The sequence below is a fragment of the Marmota monax genome, unplaced genomic scaffold (assembly GCF_021218885.2).
Source record: "Marmota monax isolate L192 unplaced genomic scaffold, Marmota_monax_Labrador192_F-V1.1 WCK01_AAM20220418_F8-fsc00052, whole genome shotgun sequence".
NCBI lineage: Eukaryota > Metazoa > Chordata > Mammalia > Rodentia > Sciuridae > Marmota > Marmota monax.
In genome coordinates, this window is record NW_026693473.1 from 5,533,915 (window position 1) to 5,553,549 (window position 19,635).

At 40.6% G+C, this 19,635-nt stretch overlaps 1 protein-coding gene across 21 annotated transcripts in view; it reads left to right on the top strand.

The window, feature by feature from the left end:
- Kalrn (kalirin RhoGEF kinase) overlaps positions 1-19,635 on the top strand; it is a 636,773-nt gene that overhangs the window by 442,219 nt on the left and 174,919 nt on the right. For 4 of the 21 annotated variants that reach the window (XM_046457960.2, XM_046457961.2, XM_046457958.2 and 1 more), the window contains exon 34: positions 11,659-13,117. The exons of 15 other annotated variants lie outside the window; for them this stretch is intronic. In XM_046457960.2, coding sequence (XP_046313916.1) covers positions 11,659-11,721 — 63 coding nt within the window. In that variant the 3' untranslated portion in view covers positions 11,722-13,117. Of the gene's footprint in view, positions 1-11,658; positions 13,118-19,635 lie in introns of those variants that run through there. 2 more of the 21 variants (XM_046457959.2, XM_058583521.1) reach the window with 1 other exon arrangement.

Genomic DNA, 19,635 nt, shown 5'->3' on the forward strand with positions numbered 1-19,635 from the left:
AAGAAGTAATTTTAAAAAAAAAAAAAAAGCGAATTGTTAGCTCTGTATGAGAACTATTCAGAAATTCCTTCTGCATTATTACCAGAATCTTTCTTTGGTGGGGGATACTGGGAATTTAACCCAGAGCAGGCACTTTACCACTGAGCTATATCTCAAGCCCTTTTTATTTTTTGAGAAAAGCTGCTTAGGGCCTTGCTAAATTACTGAGGCTGACCTCAAACTCATATCCTCCTATTTTAGCCTTCCAAGTCTCTGGGATTACAGGTATGTGCCACCACACCTGGTTATCCAAAACCTCATACTTCCTCATGCTTGTCTAATTAAACCTGTTTTCCTTAATTATATTAATTCAAGGTTTTCAAAAATGAATTTTGAATCAATAATACATATGCGCAGTACAAAATGTAGATATTCTTCTGAAGATAATCTTTAAAAATATAAAGGCTCACGTACTCATTTATTTTTTAAAAAATTGGAAACAAGCAATAGTATACAATAAGTACTCCTTTTTGTTTTTTTCCTTGTAACAAATCCGTGCAGTCGTTTCATGGCAGGATTTGAAGCTGTTTCATTTTTTTTAATTGCTACATAATCCCCAACTGACAGTACACTTATTTAACTTATCTTCTACTCGTGAGTAGAAGGGATGTTTCTAATCTGTTGCTATTAAAAACAAGGCTGTGTTTAATATCCTTATACAGATATTATTTATTTACACTGTGAGTGTATTAACAGGATAATAATTTCCCATAAATAGACTTACTTCAAATTTTTGAGTAATATGTCAAATAACTCTCTCCAGCTATGATATAAATTTATACCCCCCAGTGTATGTGTACCAGTTTCCCCCAAAACTTGTAATTTAATCTGTCATCAATGTTTTTTAATTTTTTCAATCTGATGTCAGATCCTTTAAAAATAAGTCTTAATTTTTGCTCTTGTATATCTTAATTAACTTCCAATATTACAACTGTATTATTTTCTATCATTTTTATTGGAATGTGCAATATCAACTCTGTACTGTTACCTAAATAAGAGTCATGGGCTAGTCTCATTAACATTTAGAAACTTATTTCTATGGATACAGTGTATTCCTAATTAGAAATAACTGATAGATTAAACCTTAAAATGTTTTCAAAATGTTCTGGCGGGCAGTGACACACACCTATAATCTCAGTGATTCAGGAGACTGGGGTAAGAGGATCATAAGTTTGAGGCTAGCCTCAACAACTTATAGAGATCCTGTCTCAAAGTTTAGAAAAAAAAAAAAAAAAGTAAAAAGGACTGGGTATGTAGCTCAGTGGTAAAGCACCCCTGGATTCAATCTTCAGTAACCTCCCCCCAAAAAAATGTTTTCACAATGTTGTATATAAACATACAAACAAGACTCCATAATTTAGTGGATAACAAACTATAAAGTAATTACAAACTGTAAAGTAAGCATGCATATAACAACCATTCAGCCCATGAAATCATGTACTATCTGCCGTCCATAATCCCCCACGCCTTCCCTGGTCACAGCCCAGAGTTCCCTAGAAGTAACATTCTCATAACATTCATAATGTCCTTACTTTATAATTTGTTTCCTAAATAAGTGTCCCTAAACAATATAGTTTCAATGTGGCTGTTTTTACTGACTAGACTGGTACCATGGTTATTCTATTGTGTCTTGCTTCTGTTTCTAAACAGTTGTTTTTATAGGATTCATCCATGCAGATGTGTAGGGCTGTTCATTTTCCTTATTGTATCTACTGTATGAAATAAAATATCAAGATGTATTAATCCATACTGTGCACAGAATGAGGCCATTGTGAAAATGTTGCAATGGATATTCTTGTGTGTGTGTGTGTGTGTGTGTGTGTATGTGTGTGTGTGTGTATCCCTGTGCATGTGTAGTTTCTTTGGGGTATAAAACTAGGAATGAAGTTTCTAGGTGACAGGATGTATAAGGATATCTTTAGCTTTCCTAGGTGGTGTCAATTATTTTTTTTAAAGTACTGCTACCATATGTACACTCCTAACAGTATGGATACAATTTTCCATCTGCATCCTTACCAGTACTTGATATTGTTAGACTTCAAATTTTTGGTAAATCTGGTAGGTAAGTAATAATACCAGCTTCTGGTTTTAATTTGCATTTCTCTAATTACTAATTGAGTCAAACACCTTTTCATAGCCATATTGGGCCCTTGAGTTCTCTTTCATAATGTCCCTGCCCACATCTTTGACCTAAGTATCTAGTGGGTTGTTTGGTGCTTTTTTTTTTTTCATGCTTTTTTAATTCACTGCTAGAAGGCTGAAACATAGCTCAATGTCAGAGCACTTGCCTAGAATGTGTGAGACCCTGGGTTTGATCTGCAGCATCACAAAAAAATAAAAATTAAAAATAAAAAAAGATAACTAAATGAATAGAAATACAAAAATGCTATAATATAGTAAGGATTAATTCCCTTCTAAGCACTCATATCTTCAGGATATTAGCCCTTTATTTCCTATTCATGTAAATATCTGTTCTCACCGTGTGACTGGTCTTTTCATTGTCTGTTTTGCATCTTGATAAACATATACTTTTATTTTTGAAGGTAATACATTGGTAAGTTAGAGACTTATGTGATGTGACATATGAATGGTTTCTTATATTTAGTATTTTAAAATATAGTTTAGAAGAGTGTAGCAACATGAAGACAATATATAATGCAGGTTTCTGTCAATTTCTAAGGATACCTCTGTTTTAATGAATGAATAAGAACTAGCTGACTATTTTTTTCATGGTATTGGAGATCAAACAAGGGCCTTGTGCATGCTAAGCAAGTGCTCTACCACTAAGCTATAACCCCAGTTCAAAAGTAGTTGATTTAAAAAAAATTATTTGTTACATTTTGCTCTGTTCATTATGAGACATATGATAGAGTTAAATTAATGAAATGTGATAGAAAAAAGATGACAAATACATTGGTTTTGTCACTTAGCTCTCTGACAAACAGATCCAAGACCTAGGAAGAAGGTCTTTACATAGTTTGCTAAACACCTGTACCCACAAGAAAACCTATCAAATCTTCATGCTGTGCACAGTCCTTATAATCCTGATCCTCTAAGTTCCTCAGCCTTCGAGAGAATTAGAAGAGGAGAAAGTCACTTCTATGTAAGCACACTTATTGTCATGAAGGCTAAGCCATTGACAGTAAGAGGGATGCAGAAAAGTTATGAAAGCAAGAGCTGACAGAGGAGTTAAAAATTCCAACACATCTCCTGCAGCTGTTTCTCCTTGGTACCTATCACCATTGCAAACTATGTAAGTATTTGTGTGTTATGTGCCTTCTCCACCAGACTTTTAAGTCCAGAAACTTGTCTGCCTCACACCCCTGTTGCATCCCCAAATCTATCATAGTGCTGACTTGTAGAAGGTACTTGATAAATATTTGTTAAATGAATAAATAAAGAACAAGCAAACACATGGTAATATGTTTGGCATTGTGGGCAAAAGAGATCTAGAAATAGAAACTGACTATAATTATGAAAATCAAAGCTCCTGGTTTGGGAAGATCAGAGATGGCTCAGCCTTAAACTTTACTAATCGGAGGCAGCATTGATGTTGGGAGTGGGAGGAAGGTCATTCTAAATGGATCAAACCGCATAGGTGAGGCAGGGAGAAAGGAAAATATCAGATAAGTGTGGAGCCTGCAGTCTGTGTGGTTTTTGTGGGTATAAATGATTGGTTAGGTCAGCCCATGGCAGATGTCAAGTGTCATCAGAGGAATTTAGACTTGACTCAGTAGCACCCAAGAAACACTAGGCTTGTTTTAGCATGATGGTCAAAGAGTTACTTCTACCATCACCGTGACTCATCAGTGTACTTTTTTTCTCTCATTCTTTCTCTAGACTCAGAAGGAGTCCAGTCCACAACATTCTGAAGCTTACTTTGTACCTATCTGTGGTACTTGGTTCCTTACCTCTCCTCTTTCTCATACAGTCAGGCACCTCCTTTTCCTCTCCCATCTAACATGAAAGTGTTACCTCATGCTCCCATTGAGAACTGCACTTGAAGTTGGGCTCTTGATTCTTATTTCTTTAGATCTTCCCCAGTTGTTTTTGTCACTTTGCTTTGGAAGTCCATGACAAAAATTCCAAGACTCTTTCTCTGAATTGACTTTACCCTGAGTGACACTTTCATATTCATTCATTCTCCACATTTTTTTGCATACCTCCCACAAGCCACGCACTGTTCCAGGGTGAAAATGCAACAGTGAGACAAAACAGGTGTGTCCCAACCCTTAAGAACACTGCATTTTGTGAAGAACAAGAAAGCCAACAAACAAATGTAGGACCAGAGTGCAACATAGTGAGCGCTGCTCTTACTCTTACTGCTAGACAATGCCTTGGTTTTCCTCAGTCTCAGAAGCAGAAAATAGTTTCCTTTTCTTTCAAACCAGTAACTTGATATGACTTCTCTATTTGGGGCAGAAGCAACATCATTTTCCCAGATACCCAAATTTACATCTATGGATGCATTTTTGGCCTAGTCTTTAATAGCCAGTCTGTTGCCACATCCTGGGAGTGATTCCATGAGACTTTCTGTCACATCACCCTGAGTAGACCTTCGTTAGCCTACCTTCTTTCTCTCTGCGGTTTTGCCGCTCCATTTTATCTTTTCTATTAACACCAAATTCATCTTCCTAGAACATTTTTTCCACTATCTCACAGGTCTGCTGAAAGCCTTCAGTGATACCCTTACTTAGGATAAAGTTCAGCCCCATCTCCAAAGATGTTTCTGTAATTTTCCCTCCTACATATGGTCTTTGATGGAGCTTTATGTGTTATGCACAGTTTAACATGCCTGCATTTGAGTGAACCATATGAAACTTTCACTTTTGTGGATCCAAAATGGTTGGATATGGGCAATTTATAAGTTTCAGCCTAACTTCAATTAATTATGTCTGTCTCCCATGTTACATGGTGAGTTCCTTGGCAGGTATGTCTTGGCATAATTGATGCCTGTATCTTTACTGTCTACCACAGTATCCAAAACACTAGTAAAGGATGGCAGTGGGTACCCCTGTTCCAGTTGCCCTCACTCCTACTGCTGCCACCTCCTGCACTACATATGACCTTGCCCACTCACATCCAGCCACCTTCACTGCCAACTGACTCATACCTCCTTTCTTTCTGTAAATGCTCATTACTTCTCCACATTAATCCATACCCCTACTACTACTGAGCCTCCTTTATCAGTATTGCCCCTTCCTTCTCAGAAATCAAATATATTCTTTCATATTTGAGGCACATATACGTTTTACTTTATGTTTTCACATTCAGTAACATAAAGTCTCTCTTAATAATAAGTCAAGCCCTCTCTTTTCCTGGCCCTTGCCTTTCTCCCTGGGGTCCAGTACCCTAATTCTAACTGTCTGGAGCGTGCTGCACTTGGACAACCTGTTGCATTCTGCCCAACGGAACTGAAACTAGTGCCAGCACCGTCACACACCATCCCCATGATCCACGTCCTCCCCTGTATGCCCTCACGTCTCTTCTTTGCTCTCTACCCTTTTCCTTGAGTAACTTTCCATCAGTTACACATCCCTCAGCCACCTGGCTTCATATTTTTATGTGATAGGTAGTGTTGCCAGGAGCTTCAAGAGGAGAAACATGTCTCCCAAACCACAGTAGCACTTTCTAGGACTTGGCATCTCCTGAGAATCCAGCCCCTTCTCTCTGATCAGGCCTCCCCCTTGTCCCTTACTATCTGCAAATCCCTCCTTTCGTATATGTTTTCTGGCACATGTGTGATGATCTTCACTAAAAGATCATGAATTCTCAACTCATCATCTCCTTTATCTCCAAACTTATACTGCTTCACCATATCTCCAAAATTATTTATCTATCCTGATCAATTTCTAACCTCAGGCAGGATGTGTCTGGAACACATCTTCACATTGGAATGATTGCTCGAGTCCCCTCAGTGCTTTGTGGTACAGTAGCTTCTTCCAGTTCCCTGTTGTCTCCCATGGATGAGCTTTTGTTCTAGATACCAAATTATGAGATCCATGAAGACAAGGTTCATATTTGGTACCTTGTGTTATCTGCAGCACAAAGATAGACTTAGGTACTTAACAGTAAGTGCTTACATAATGATTTTTTGAATGATATGTTTTATATGTGTATCTTCTACTTGATTATACTTATGGATTTATGTATGTCTTTAAATGTATTTCCCATGTACTCTCTAACAAGTATTCATCAGTGTGGTTTGAAAGGAGGGTATTTTGATTTCCCCTGGCCACTAGGCCCATGACCTTATAAACTAACTAGTAGTATGCTCCAAAAGTTCATGCCTATGGCTAGCACAGGTGAAGACCTTACCTGATTTCTTGACTGGACTTGCTTTTCTATTTATGTGGTGATCTTTTCTCTTATTATGAAAGACTAATCTTGCTGTTAAACATGAAAGGGGAATATATATGTGCACATACATGTGTATTTGTGCTTACATGTGAATACACACACGTTTGTACATGTATATATGCATATGTGTATATATGAAGGAAATACTCTGAAATGTAAATTCTGATTATTTCTGGTCAGTGACTTTTTCTAATTCTCTAAAATAAGATATATTACTTTTATGAGAGGCTGGGGCTGTGACTCAGAGGTAAAGCACTTGCCTAGCAATGTGTGAGGCTATGGGTTTATTTCTCAGCACCACATATTAATTAATTAATTAAAGGCATATTGACAACTAAAATTTTTTTTAAAGATATATTACTTTTATGAACAATAACAACAACAAAAAACCCTAATAGATGCATTTCTTTAAAGGATAACAAAGGACAAAATTATTAGATGGTTACTGATGTCTACTCTCTGCATGAACCAAGGTTTCCTTCCTGGGGAACAGGGTGATTCACTTCTCCTCAGATTGGAGAAAGTGACCAGAGATTTGGCTTGTAGGATGGGTCAAGGTTTTAAGCTGAGAAACTGGTGATGAAGGTCAGGAGCCTTGAGCTCTGGAAGAAAAGAGAAGGGAAATCCAGGAGGCGGGGGCAGGGGCCCATAATGCTTCAGAATCTTTGTCTGAGCTCAGCTGTTTGGAGATGTATGGGAAAGGTGAGAGGACATCTGAAAAGCACTTTCAAGTTTATGAAGAGATGTTATAAAAAGATATGCCATGGGAGAAAGAAAAACCAATTTTAACTGGTTCTAGCCCCAGTTAGTCCAGAAAAGGGAGTTTGCAGAGTGACATGGGTAGGGACATTGGAGCCTAGGTCAGGAGGCACAGAGGACCTTGGTAGGGAACTCAGTTACCACCCGCTAGGCAGTAGGGTTTCGAGTAGGAGGCAGCTCATTGTGAGGCCAAGACATCTCTCCCTACCCCTTCCTCCTCAACCACAGCCTAAGGACAGAGGGAATGCTTTTCAATAAAGAGGCTGTTTCTAACCTTTCAAATTTGGAACAAAAATGTTACATGGAACAAATATTTTCAAGGATATCTCTCCCAGCTGCATAGGTCCAGAGATCTTCAGAGGGTTCCCTGAGCAGAGGGAGAAATGAAAAGGGAAAAACAGGGAGACTGAATATTACTGGCTGAGGCTGCTTTCTTGAGGGGTGTTGTGGAGGTGGGAGTGCCTGGCCTGTTGCTGGAGAGCAGCTTAATGGGGGGATGTCTCTCTGCACCCCTCTGAGGCCTTCCTACCTCTCACTGAACTGCTCAGCCAGTCACTCCTTACCCACCCCTTCCTCACAGGAAGCAGGATGAAGAGCCCTGGGCAGGGAGGGCCAGGGGTGTCAGGGTGAGCAGCAGTCATGTCTAGATCCCGAAGGAGAACTTCAGGCAGAGCAGGATGCATGAAAGAACAAACAGCCAGTCAAAACCATCAGTCCTTGGACGAGCTGATATGAAAATGTTTCACAGTGTCGATGTCTTCTCTTTATGCTCCGTTCAATATTTCTGCTGCCGTGTATCTCGTTTTTAATTCTGATCAAGGAGACTTTCCCATCTGGGCTCTGGTTAGAGGTGGAGATGTTTGGAGATGTAGATATTAACTCTAAGCCAGTTAATATGGTATTTGCAGAGTTCTCTGTGTGTAATGGAGGAACATAGAGCATACAAAGTCCCCACCAAGAACAAACTCCCCTCCCCAGCTAAAGGGAGAGATACAGTCCTTTCCCTGAAAAGTCACTGGTGAAATTGGGCAGGCAGAGAACACACGGGCTTCCTGCAGGAGCCATCCAGAGCATGCTTGACAGCAGCTGCCTTTCTGACTGAACCCCTAACGTGAGGCTGACATTTTGCGTTTACTCTCGATCCTCCCAACAATTCTTCAAGGTAGGTATTATTTTCCTCATTTTGCAGATGGCAGATTTTATGGGATATTGTACCTCATAGAGGTGAATAACTTACCCAGGGTCACACAACCAGAAGATGCAGAGCTGGACTTGAGCCCTGGTGTTACTGAGGTCTTCTATGCTCACTGCCTTCCACCAGCGAGGCCCTCTAAAGAACACCATTGTATCAATCAGGCAGAAACATACAGTGTAACATTTTTGGCCCAAACAGTATAAATTCTCTCATTTTCCCCACCTGAATGAAACATTCCTAAGTTTAAAAACCAAGACCAGCCCATGTCCTGTGTATATGTATCAGTTGTTCTCTGTCTTTTGTGCCTGGGGAGCATGACGAGTCAGGGATTTGATTTAGCGGAGGCTGCTTATCATTACTTAGCCACAGGAGTAGCAGTTCAGGCACATCCCTGCCTCAGTGGTTTCCTCTGTGAGAATGAAATATTGGAAACAGTCAACTGAAGAGCCACTTAAAAGTCTGTTGCAAAGTAGCTGCCTCAAATTCTTTGTGGAACAAAAAAAGAGTATAACTCTATCACATAATAAATGTTACTGATTTGTGACTAATTTTAACTTGCTGGACCTCTAATGGTGTCTCCCATACACCTGGTGACTGCAGACCATCTCTATACAGTTTAGGAAGTTCTATTATAAGAAGCTATTGATAGGACAGGGCCTACAATATGTTAAGTAAAAGTAGGGAGAAATGGGGGAATCTCAAAAAAGCTCCCCCAAAAGAATGCTGAGGTCTGGTTAATAAAAGCCACTATCTTATAAAGTGGTCCTCCCTGATTCTTACCGCTTGTGAAAATGCCAAAGATGAGTGCTTCTGGGCAGCGTGTGCTGAGTTATATATGCAGAAACCAGGTTTTCTGTGGGTGGAGTAGCTGGGACAAAGGTGTCTGCACCGAATTCCAAACCAGGTGACCCTTAGAATTACCAAGAAAATATTTCAAAAAGCTGATCCCAGGCCTTATGCTGTCCTACAAAACAAAGCCAATATAGAGTGATTGAATGTGTGAATTCTAAACTGAGAGCTGTTTTCTAAATAAGAAAGATCATTGGAAAGTTTTTTTAAAAAAATATAATGGTCTCTTTTTCACATTTCTACTTAAACTTCTACAAGTTCTACCAGTTAAAGTTTTTCTACCAGTTCCTTGCCTTAAGCCAGATTTTTAAAGTCATCTCAATGAGGTTATGAATGGCTGTCATTTTTAAAGTTAAAAGCTATGCATTGGTATTAACTATTATTTTAAAGTACCAGCTTTGTAAATATATATGTGCTTTTTCAGGTTTTCAAGGAACAAATTTTCAGTTTACCTAAATGGGGGTATTTCTTGGGTGTTTCATACATCAACCATCATTAGATTGCATGTGCACAGAGACAATCACAACTTGAGGTTTCAAAGGATATAAGAAATATTCTATAAAACCTAACGAATATGAATAATAAAGTGACCCAAATCACTTTGAGTTAGGTTCTAAGGCATCAGGAAGATCTTTATGTGATGGATACTTTTAAAGACCTTTAGAATCAACCATTATACAGATGCCCAAAGGTTTAGCAGATGGATTCTCCTTTAGAAGAGGTAACATACAGCAGAGGTTAAGGACAGTTTTAAAGTCAATCAAATCTCAGTTCAGATCCCACTACCCTCCCAATGCACTTGCCATTTGTGTGATCCTGGGCAGGAACTCTCTAGGCCCCAGCCTGCAAAATGGTTGTAATGCAGATGATGTGAAATGATACATGTATACACTCAGCACTTTGCCTGGCACATGGTAAGCACTCAGTAAATGTTCAACTACTAAGAAGACAAAAATATTTTTTAAATTTTCTCTTTCAGAATTTTAATTACTATATGAAAAGCAGACTATCATTCAATATTTATAAAACTATTAAATTTTGACATTCACATAAATTCTACAGATCTTACAGCATATTTATAAACTAACCTGGGAATGACAGCAAATTATGGTATAAGGGATAGTGAATTCCACCTCCCATATTCATGTTAGTGTGACATTTGCAAAGGAAAATATAGTTTAAAATTGTGAAGCCCTTTTCCCCCTAGTGTAAGTGACTTCAGTGGGCACACAAGTCCCTTGGCCGTGAGTTACTTTACACATTTATGTGTACAGCTCCTGGCTTTCTTCAGAATCTCATCTCCCTTCTGAGCCCTAAGTTTCCCCTACCTTTCTCAAATCTCAGGGTAACTACAATTCCACTTGATGCTGAAGTGTCTTCTCTAACATAATGAACAGTTTTTGCCTGGATGGAGTTCTTACTGAGAGAATTTCAAATTGATTTTCTCATTTCTATATAGCAACTATGATAGCATTGAGCCCCAGTCAAATATGATAGAGCTGAGCCTTGGTCAAATATGAAATCATACTCCAATTTATTCTGAACTTTTCTCTTGGCTAAGAGCCATTACTATTTAGAATATTTCTCTCCTCCAATGGTACTAGAAGTTGACTTTCTTTGACGGGTCATTTTTGCAGAGAAACATTCATTCTGTAGAAGGCTCAGTAGAGATGGTGTGAACCACTCTGGAACATGGAAGTTACGTCTCCAGCATAGTGTCCCCACTTGCTCACCTGCCCACTCAGTAATTCACTCCCTCATCCAGCTTGTAGTCTGCCCAAACTAACCACCTGTGATAGAAAAATTATAGATTGCCACATGTCATGGGCCCTAGCCACACTTGAAACCATGAATTATAAGTCACTACTGCTATATATATCTACTACATCTATGGGTGAACTTTTCTCAGTTTCTTTCCTCCAATTGAAAATTATACCAAGACTTGTTGGCAGGGCATAGGGCCCTAAGAGAGTTTAAACAAGAAAACCTAGTAAAAAGGGTATGAAAATAAACACTACTGATCACTACCTCTAGGGTTCTTCTTTAACATATTACTATTTATACTATTCCTGGCTCTACTCCCACTTGTGTGTCTGGGATGTTGGAAAGCCACTGCAGGACTGGTCTACAGGGATCTAAGTGTTGAAAGCGTATGGATTTGAATTCTGACAAAGTTAGCAAAAGTGGCCAACCAGTGATCCTCATCTGGATCCTGGGCCTGGTTGGCTTCTGAACATTCAGACCAAGGAATGACTTATATAGTGCTCTGCTTCCTCCATGTCCTCTTTGGAAAGAATGATTGGGTGTATCCATCTTGCATTGTGTGCACTGAGTTACTAGAAATACACAGGTTTCATTGATGATTTAACTCTGTTTTCTATAAAGGGCTATGGGATCTCATGCAGATTTTTGCAAAGTTATATGCAAATCACAGAGCCCAGCCCTTTTCTTAACAGGATGGCAACCTTGTTCCTCGGTGGCACCTGGGACCTGGAGATCCTTTCTCCACTTACGTTTAGCGCGCAGCCTGGGACTTGTCCCTGCAGCTCACCGGGTTAGCCGTGGCGCCGTTGGGACCTCCCACCAAGAACTCCAATCACCCACCTCTCTTGAGACTGCTCTGGCAGGGCTGGTGTGGGGTGCAGCCTTTGCTCAGAGGGCAACAAGATCCAAGCAAAATCTGCCCACCTGGGCCATGGGGTCACCCTTCGGGCTTCCCTGCTTCTCTACTGGGTGCAATTTGAGGTTGCTGAGCTTCTCTCCAAATCCTAAAATGGTGGGGCAATAGGGACCTGTGAGAGGCCCCATGGCCCAATGCCCTTCCCCAACTCCCATTCTGACCACCAGGTACCCCCAGGTCCTTGCTGCCCAAGGTATGCAGCATGAATGGACAGGTTAACTAGAGGGACACACTTGTCTCTGGAGTTTTTCTCCAGGTGGAACTTTTCTATGAACAGTGGCTCCCAATTTGGTAAAACATCATTCTAATCTAGCTTGTCTCCCCCATGTCATGAGAACAAGGGAGGAAGCGGAGATGGTTTATGGGAGACAAGGCAGGGGTTAACTATAGCCTTTCCCAAACGTTGCCAGCAGCCACTTCCCCAACCAGATTGCTACTTGCTTCAACATCCCCAGATTTGGTCATGTTTTCTGGCTCTTCCTTCCCTCGCTCCCTTCTGAGGGCTTTAGGACAGAGACCACCCTCCAGCCTTCATTTTCTTCAGGATACCTGTTTGGGGGGTGGGTGGGAAGTGTGAGAAGATGTAAATGAAACAAAATGGCCACATGTTAATAATCGTCAAAACTAGATGATGGGTTCATGATACCATTCTTCCCACTTTTGTATGTGTTTGCAATTTTTCATAATAAAAATTTTTTTAAAGTCTTCCATGACACTCAAGAGAGAGAACCCCAACCCCTAACAGAGTTTCACAGAAACCCCACACCAAGCCAAGAGGCAGAGATGAGTTCATTTCATATATATATATATATACTCATTTTATAACCTTTTTTTTAAGGCCCACTGCTTTATTTTCAATAGACTAAATCTTGTTTCTAAGAGGTCCTGAAGTTGGGCTCCCTTCCCAGGCTGGGTGATGGGGGAGGGCAGGGTAAAGGGTCCTTAAAAGTTTACACTTCATGTATCTCACAATCTTATTGTGAGGCTGTGACTTGTTCAGTGTTCTGAACTTTGCGAAGGATACGTGCTCTCAATGCAAAGTGTCATTCTCTGGAATTGCACCTGGCTCAGGAAAGGATTGTCTTTGTACTTGAATATAAATCCAATGGAGAACCTTAACACGGGCATTTGCATGACCGAGAATTGCTGCTGTCTTTTTTTTCCCCCGTATGTCACTTTCTTGAATGTGTTCTAATAAAATGATTCTAAAGCAGGCTCTTGATATACAGTGATTTATAAAATACTTTCTGTTGAGTGCTGAGGCCTTTAATCTCTACCAAGAATCTACCCCATCCCACTTTCCGGAAAGATCTGTCAAGCTGGGGACAGATGCATTGAGCATGTGTCTGGCATAATGGCGGCACCACTGCAATCGCAGTCACTAATAAGGATCATATCAACCACGGTGATTTTGTCTTCCAGTTGCCTAGCAACAGAATTTATTTTCCAGAATAAAGATGATCATTTGTAGATGAGTGTGGGGTGGGGGGCGGGGAAGCCAAGGGGCTAGGGCAGGAACTGGAGTGGAATTCACTCTGCCAGGCAGGCAGAGAGGAAGCAAGGTTTGAGGAGAGTCAGGCAGCCAGAAAGAGAGGGCCAAGCTCAGATTTGTTCTATGCAGTGATAGGTTTCAGCACCTTCAAATAATTATGAATTTTTGTCTTCAAAATTGGATCTTTTTGATATCAAAAAAAGTTTACAAATCTCATTAGTCAAACTGACATATTTCCAAAAGTAGATATTTTAAGAAGCACTTTGACCCCAATCCATATATCCCTTCAGCCAAGACCCACAAGGTAACTCCCATGAGCTAAGAAACTCAGGTCAATTCTTTGGTAAAGAAGGTGTTATTAGAAACCTTGTGGCCTGAAGATTTCATAAATGTAGGATGGAACGCGGAACCAGACATGGAGGCTTCCATTTCCTGAGCACCTTTCTCACGCCAGATGCTAGGAAGGCACTTGATAAACTCCTCCTATTTTTCACAACTGTCCAAAAAGGCAGGTGGTGTTGTCTTCATTTTCCAAATGAAGAGGCTGAGAGAAGTAAATAACTTGAAGCTAGAATATAGCAGATCACATCTGTCATCCTCAAATTCATGCTTTTCCAAACCACCAGGCTGGTGGCCCAGGTGCCCAGGCTTGCCCTTGCACACCTCCCACCACTGTCCATATCAGTGAGCTATGCAGCTTCTCTGTGCCCTCAGGGTGCAGACCAACCTCCTGCTCTTCCTTGTGTGAGTGAAGAGCTTTTTCAGGCCAAGATCTTTGCAACATACATCCCCGTACCTTGGACTTTGTTGTGAAGAGCACAGCCTGATGAGGCTGAAATCACCAGTTGGTTTCCATGGGGATTTGTTTTCTCAGCATGTATTCATCAAATGCTGGGAATTTTGAAGTAAATGAGCCAACAGACCCTGTTCTCATGGAGCTCACCAGTAAAGGAGACAGACATTAATCAAGTAACACACAAATGAATATACAAATAACAATTGGAAGGGATCTTGAGATCTTTGAGATGAAGTTGAGATCCAGAGATACTATTTGCTCCAGCAGTATGCCTAAGATCATATGGCTATAGGCTACCCCTTGACCCCAGCCAATATATCAATCAATCAAGACACTATCCTGCCTGTAGCAAAACCAAGAGAGTACATTTTGAAATGATAAACAGTACAATAAACTAAATCCCCGAGGATGATACTGACCAAAAACTTGTTTGCAGATTTATCTCAGAGCCCAAAGCAGGAAAAGAGAGAAAGGCAAGGTTCCCCTGTTAAGTGACATTGCTTGTTAAGGAGGCATACAGGTGTTTTAGTGTTTTGGTCCAACCCCAGTATTTTCCCATCTTCCAGATCCAGCAGTTGCTCATTCTCATTAATTCAACAAATATGTATTGAGTGTATACTCGATGCCAGGGCACAGTTCTCAGAGCTAGGGACACAGCAGTGAATAAGACACAATGTCCTCAGGGAGCATACCTTCTCGTTTGAAGAAACAGACAATAAATAGAGTAAATAAGTAAATCACACAGCATATTAGAAGGGGATAGATGCTGCAAAGAAAAATAAGGAAGAAAGGTGGGGCGTGTTAGAGTTCAGGATGCATTTTTAAGTAAAGGCAGTTAGGAGAAAGACCTGAGAAAATGATGTACTGAGTCATCTTTATATACACAACATATACACATAAAAATGCATACCTATATGTATTATGTATAATATGTGAATGAATCTATTATAAATATATTCCCTTTTATAAGTGTGACAGTGAATTTAACATGGTTTAACATGTCACTTTGAGACCAGCTCTAAATAGCCTGCTGTATAGTGTGATTTGAGAAGTCCCCAAGCCAACTCCTATGGCATGTCCCAGTGCCCAATTTCTACCTTTCATTTTTCTCCTCTGGGATACAGTGGTGGTTCCCTAAGGTGGATATACATCAGAATCAACTAGAGAGCTTGTCAAAACATATTGTTGGGCCTCACTCCAGAGTTTGCAATTCATCAGGACTGGGTTGGACACACAGATTTACATTTCTAACAAATTCACAGGTAATACTGAGTCTGCTGGTTCAGGGACCACACTTTGAGAAAGACTAAGTAATTATAACTAGAAAGTTCCTGTTAAAATGAAACTGTCACATGAGGAAGAATGTGCTCATTGATTGGGATGCATAGACATTATCAAAGTAGCTGTTCTCAAAAAGCAGAATCCTCAAGGAATGGAACAAATTTTTTAATAGAATAAGTTTCAAAAGCCACAGCCCAAGACTCCAAGTATTGAGGAGTTCAGGCCAGAAAAGGAAGTGCTGAGAGTGTGTCATTGCTCATCTGCCAACGCTTTGCATTTTTATAACTGAATACTTTCACAAGCCCTCTGCCTACTACCTCCCAACCAGTTAAACTATTAGGTAGACAGAACAGATGTCATGATTACATTTCACAGATAAGAGAGTTGAGATGCAAAGGGACTATGAGGCCTCCCTTGGGCTATCAAGTATAAGAACCATAGTCTCCTCCCCCTAGTCCAGTGTTCTGCCTCCCTTAGCCCTCTTCATAACCAGCAACAGCATTGTCCTGGGGCATCAACCCTGGGTCATTAAGATCCAGAACATATAGTCATACTTTGCCTTTTGTTCTGTTCAGAACCCCACTTGCCACAAGTAAGGTATCCATGACCACGGGAAGTTTCAGCCTTGCATGAGTTTCCTCTGCCAAAAACACATTTTTCCTCTTCTCCTACTGGGTATTATACAGAGAAAATGCTAAAGCATTTTATTATTAACCCAAGCTAGAACTAATCATTATCAAAGCAAACCTGCTGGGGGTAAAGCACACATAATACTTTCCCAAGTCAAAGAGAAATGGTATTTTGATTACATGTACCATTACTTCCATTCCATTAGTAGAGATAATTGAAAGTTTTCTGTTTCACTGAAGGCACACAGCAAAATGAGAGTCAATTTTGTTAAATCTGATGGCTGATAAATCACATTCTCAGATATTAAAATCTATCATTCTCTCCCCTTTTCCCGGTACTTTGTCTTCTGGTCATTTCTCCACTTTTGCACTGACTGGTGGTGAGAGAGTGGAGTGTCCCATTGAATCTCACATACAATGACCCTGTGGGTCACGAGGAGATGTCTCTCTTTAACTTCCATATGGCCTTTGAACATCCAGGAGCCCAAGGTTTTAGAAGTTAGATTTCTAGAATTTCCCTCATCTGTCCCCCAGCTCACTGATATTCTTATATCTTCTTCCTCCCATATGGCCACTGGGACCACTCAGTTATTCAGTAACCATTTATTAAGCACTTATTATATATCATACCCCACAAGAGCCACTAAACAGCCTACAAAAATGGGTTAGAGATGATCCTATCCTCAAAGAACAGAGCATATGATAGAGTCACTCTCTAAATCCCATAGAATAATCAACAGTCAGTTATATTCTAGATGAGGGTGATAGTCCCACGGGAGCTGCTTGCTATTTTCATTCTCTGTACTCACAGTATGCCCAACCGAGAATAATCGATGAGTTATTTCAGCTTTAACATAGAGACACCAGTAGGAAAGAAAATATGCTGGGGGAGAGAAAGGTGGGGTGAGGAAGGAACACTAGCCTGGAGCTGTGGGTACCTGCAGAGAGTTGTGTCAGCAGCCCATGAGTGTGGTAAGCAGGGAACAGTCTAGGACTTACCATCTGCTGTAGCTATTCCACACAGGGCCTCGGAGAGTTGAATATATATGGGTCACAGAGCTTGTGATTAGAAACTCCATATTGATGAAAGATCCAGTGTGAATGTGTGTTTGTTGGGCTTTAGCCTCCAAAATGTGCTATGGAAACAAGCATTCCTTTTAAAACATAGTTCGTGCCAGCTGTGGCACAGGGACTGAGCGTGTCAGAAAACAGGTTGGGCTGGAGGAGAGCGCGTGAAATGCAGAGGAGTGAACTAGGGCAGGTGGTGCCACGTGTCCATGGGAGGGTTCTCAGACCATCATCCAAGAACAGGGGCAGATTTGTGTGTGCACGTGTGGTATGTGTACACAACTACATGTGCACAGGAGAGGTGTCAAAAAGACTTACTGAAGAAGTAAGTCCTTTAGATCCATTCCAAATTCATAATCTAGTCAAGTTTAGAAAACTCAATGTGCAGCCAGAAGTGAAGGGTAAGATTATCATTTTGGTGAGCACTAACATCTCTTCCTTCTGTTGACATGGGGCCATCCGAATGTAGCCGCTTTCATGGTCTCAGAAGCTCAAGGGCCTGCCTGGCCTCTGACACTGCTCTTCTTTAGACTGGGCTTTATGACCAGTGGAATCTCAAGTCAGGGAGTCAGGGAAGATATGCAGCTGGTTCATGCATCTGTCGTTTGAAACCTGTCTCCACCAGTTCTGCAAACCTGTCCTACCCTGGGGGGAGTCTCTGTAGTGTGAGTGCTATCTCCCAGCTCATTAGTGTCCATCAAAGATGCTCCAGTGGCATGCATGACAATCCAGCCATGCCCACTATACATAATTGTGGTCATTAGAAGCCACAGGGAGAATTTAGTGGGTCAGAAATAGCACTGAGAAGGGAGGGATTTTCTATGCTATCTGCCTTTCTGGGATGGTCAAATAAAGAGTGTTTCTCTATTTGTAAGGATGTCCAAGGATTCTGTTGCCTGTCAATGGTGACCTTTTAAGAGTCCTTCTATCTGAACATAATGTGGAGTTTTGGGTTCTTCTGGGTCCTTCTGGATGGTGGTTAGGGCATGCATCAGGGCAAAGGGATGTACCTAGGTGGGTAGAGATTGAAACAGTTGATATAGAATTAGAGTTTAGCTTTCATTAGTGTGGCACCCACTCTGAGTGTTGCGTACACTTATGGCAGTCTACATGTTGCTCTGGTATCTCATAGATTCATGAGGACTTGCGTGAGCGAGCATCTTGACCCTGAAAGGAGTGAGCTGGTGATAAAACAGATTTATACAGTTGATTTTCTCCACTGCCAATTAGAAATGAGCAATGGAAATGGAAGGTCTTATCCTTCTCAGACTCTTCCTATGTTCTCCTTTGGTATTGAAGATCTTGATATATTGCTTTATTCTTTAGTATTTCTGGAACTGTCCAATCAACAAATTAGTTAGAGAGCTGTAGGTCATAGGCCTCAAAACCAGGCAGTCACAGATGGTCTAGGTACTATGTGTCCACTTTGCAAGGCTACATGGGCAAGCTTGGTGATAAAATAGGTCATTATACAGGGGGACCTTACAGCTTACAAGTGATTGGTTGGTGTTGCAGAAAAAAAGGGATGGCATCCCACTTTAATGGTTTAGAAAGACTGCTTATAGGACTAGACAGACAGGTACATAGATCTAAGAGATGCCATCAAACCAGCATTTCTGGTGTCTGAGCAGTGAGTAGTTCAGAAATTAAAGTGAGACAGGTATCAGCCCAATGTATTGTACAATGGTGTTGCAAATGTGAACACTTTGGCCATCCCCACAGCCAGTTTTCTATCATGCCACAGACCTTATAAATCTAGGTAATTGATTTCTTCTGGATTAAATATTTCATAAAAGAATATACTAGGAGGGGGGAGTATGAAAGGCTGAGAGAGGAGAGCACCAATATGACATTGGATACAGTCTCTTTGGTAAAAGACTCAAAGGAGGAGTGTCAAGGATTATGCTCAAAGTAGTATAATGACGGATTCTGGAGAGTCCCACAATTATCAAGAGACTATGGGAATGGCTAACATGAGGGGGTCATTTGTCCATAAAAAAAAGATAATGAGTTTTGTTAATAATTAGTGATTCTCAAGAAGTACTGGGTATCTAATTTGTTCATTCATTTATTCATCCAACAAATAGTTATTAAATACCTACCATATGCCAGGTACTATTCTAGTAGCAAAAACACCCCCTCAAAAAAAAAAAAAAAAGATAAGAATCCCTGCTCTCATGATACTGACACTCTGGTGGGACTATGACTAGGTAAAATATGTAAAATGTCAGGTGGAGACACATATTGTAGAGAACAATACAGCTGAAAATTGAGGTAGGAAGTGTGGTGGAGAAGACAAGGGGTGGAGGGAAGACCTGAATTCTGGTGACTGTCACAATCAGGGACCAGGGATAATGAAATTAGTCCAGATGGTCTCAGGTGGATAGTTGGTAAGGAGGCTGCGGGTGTTGGAGGAGAGAAAGAGATGAGGCACACACAAGGTTTTAGAAATCTCTCTTCATTATTATCCCACCCCCCCAAAGCGTG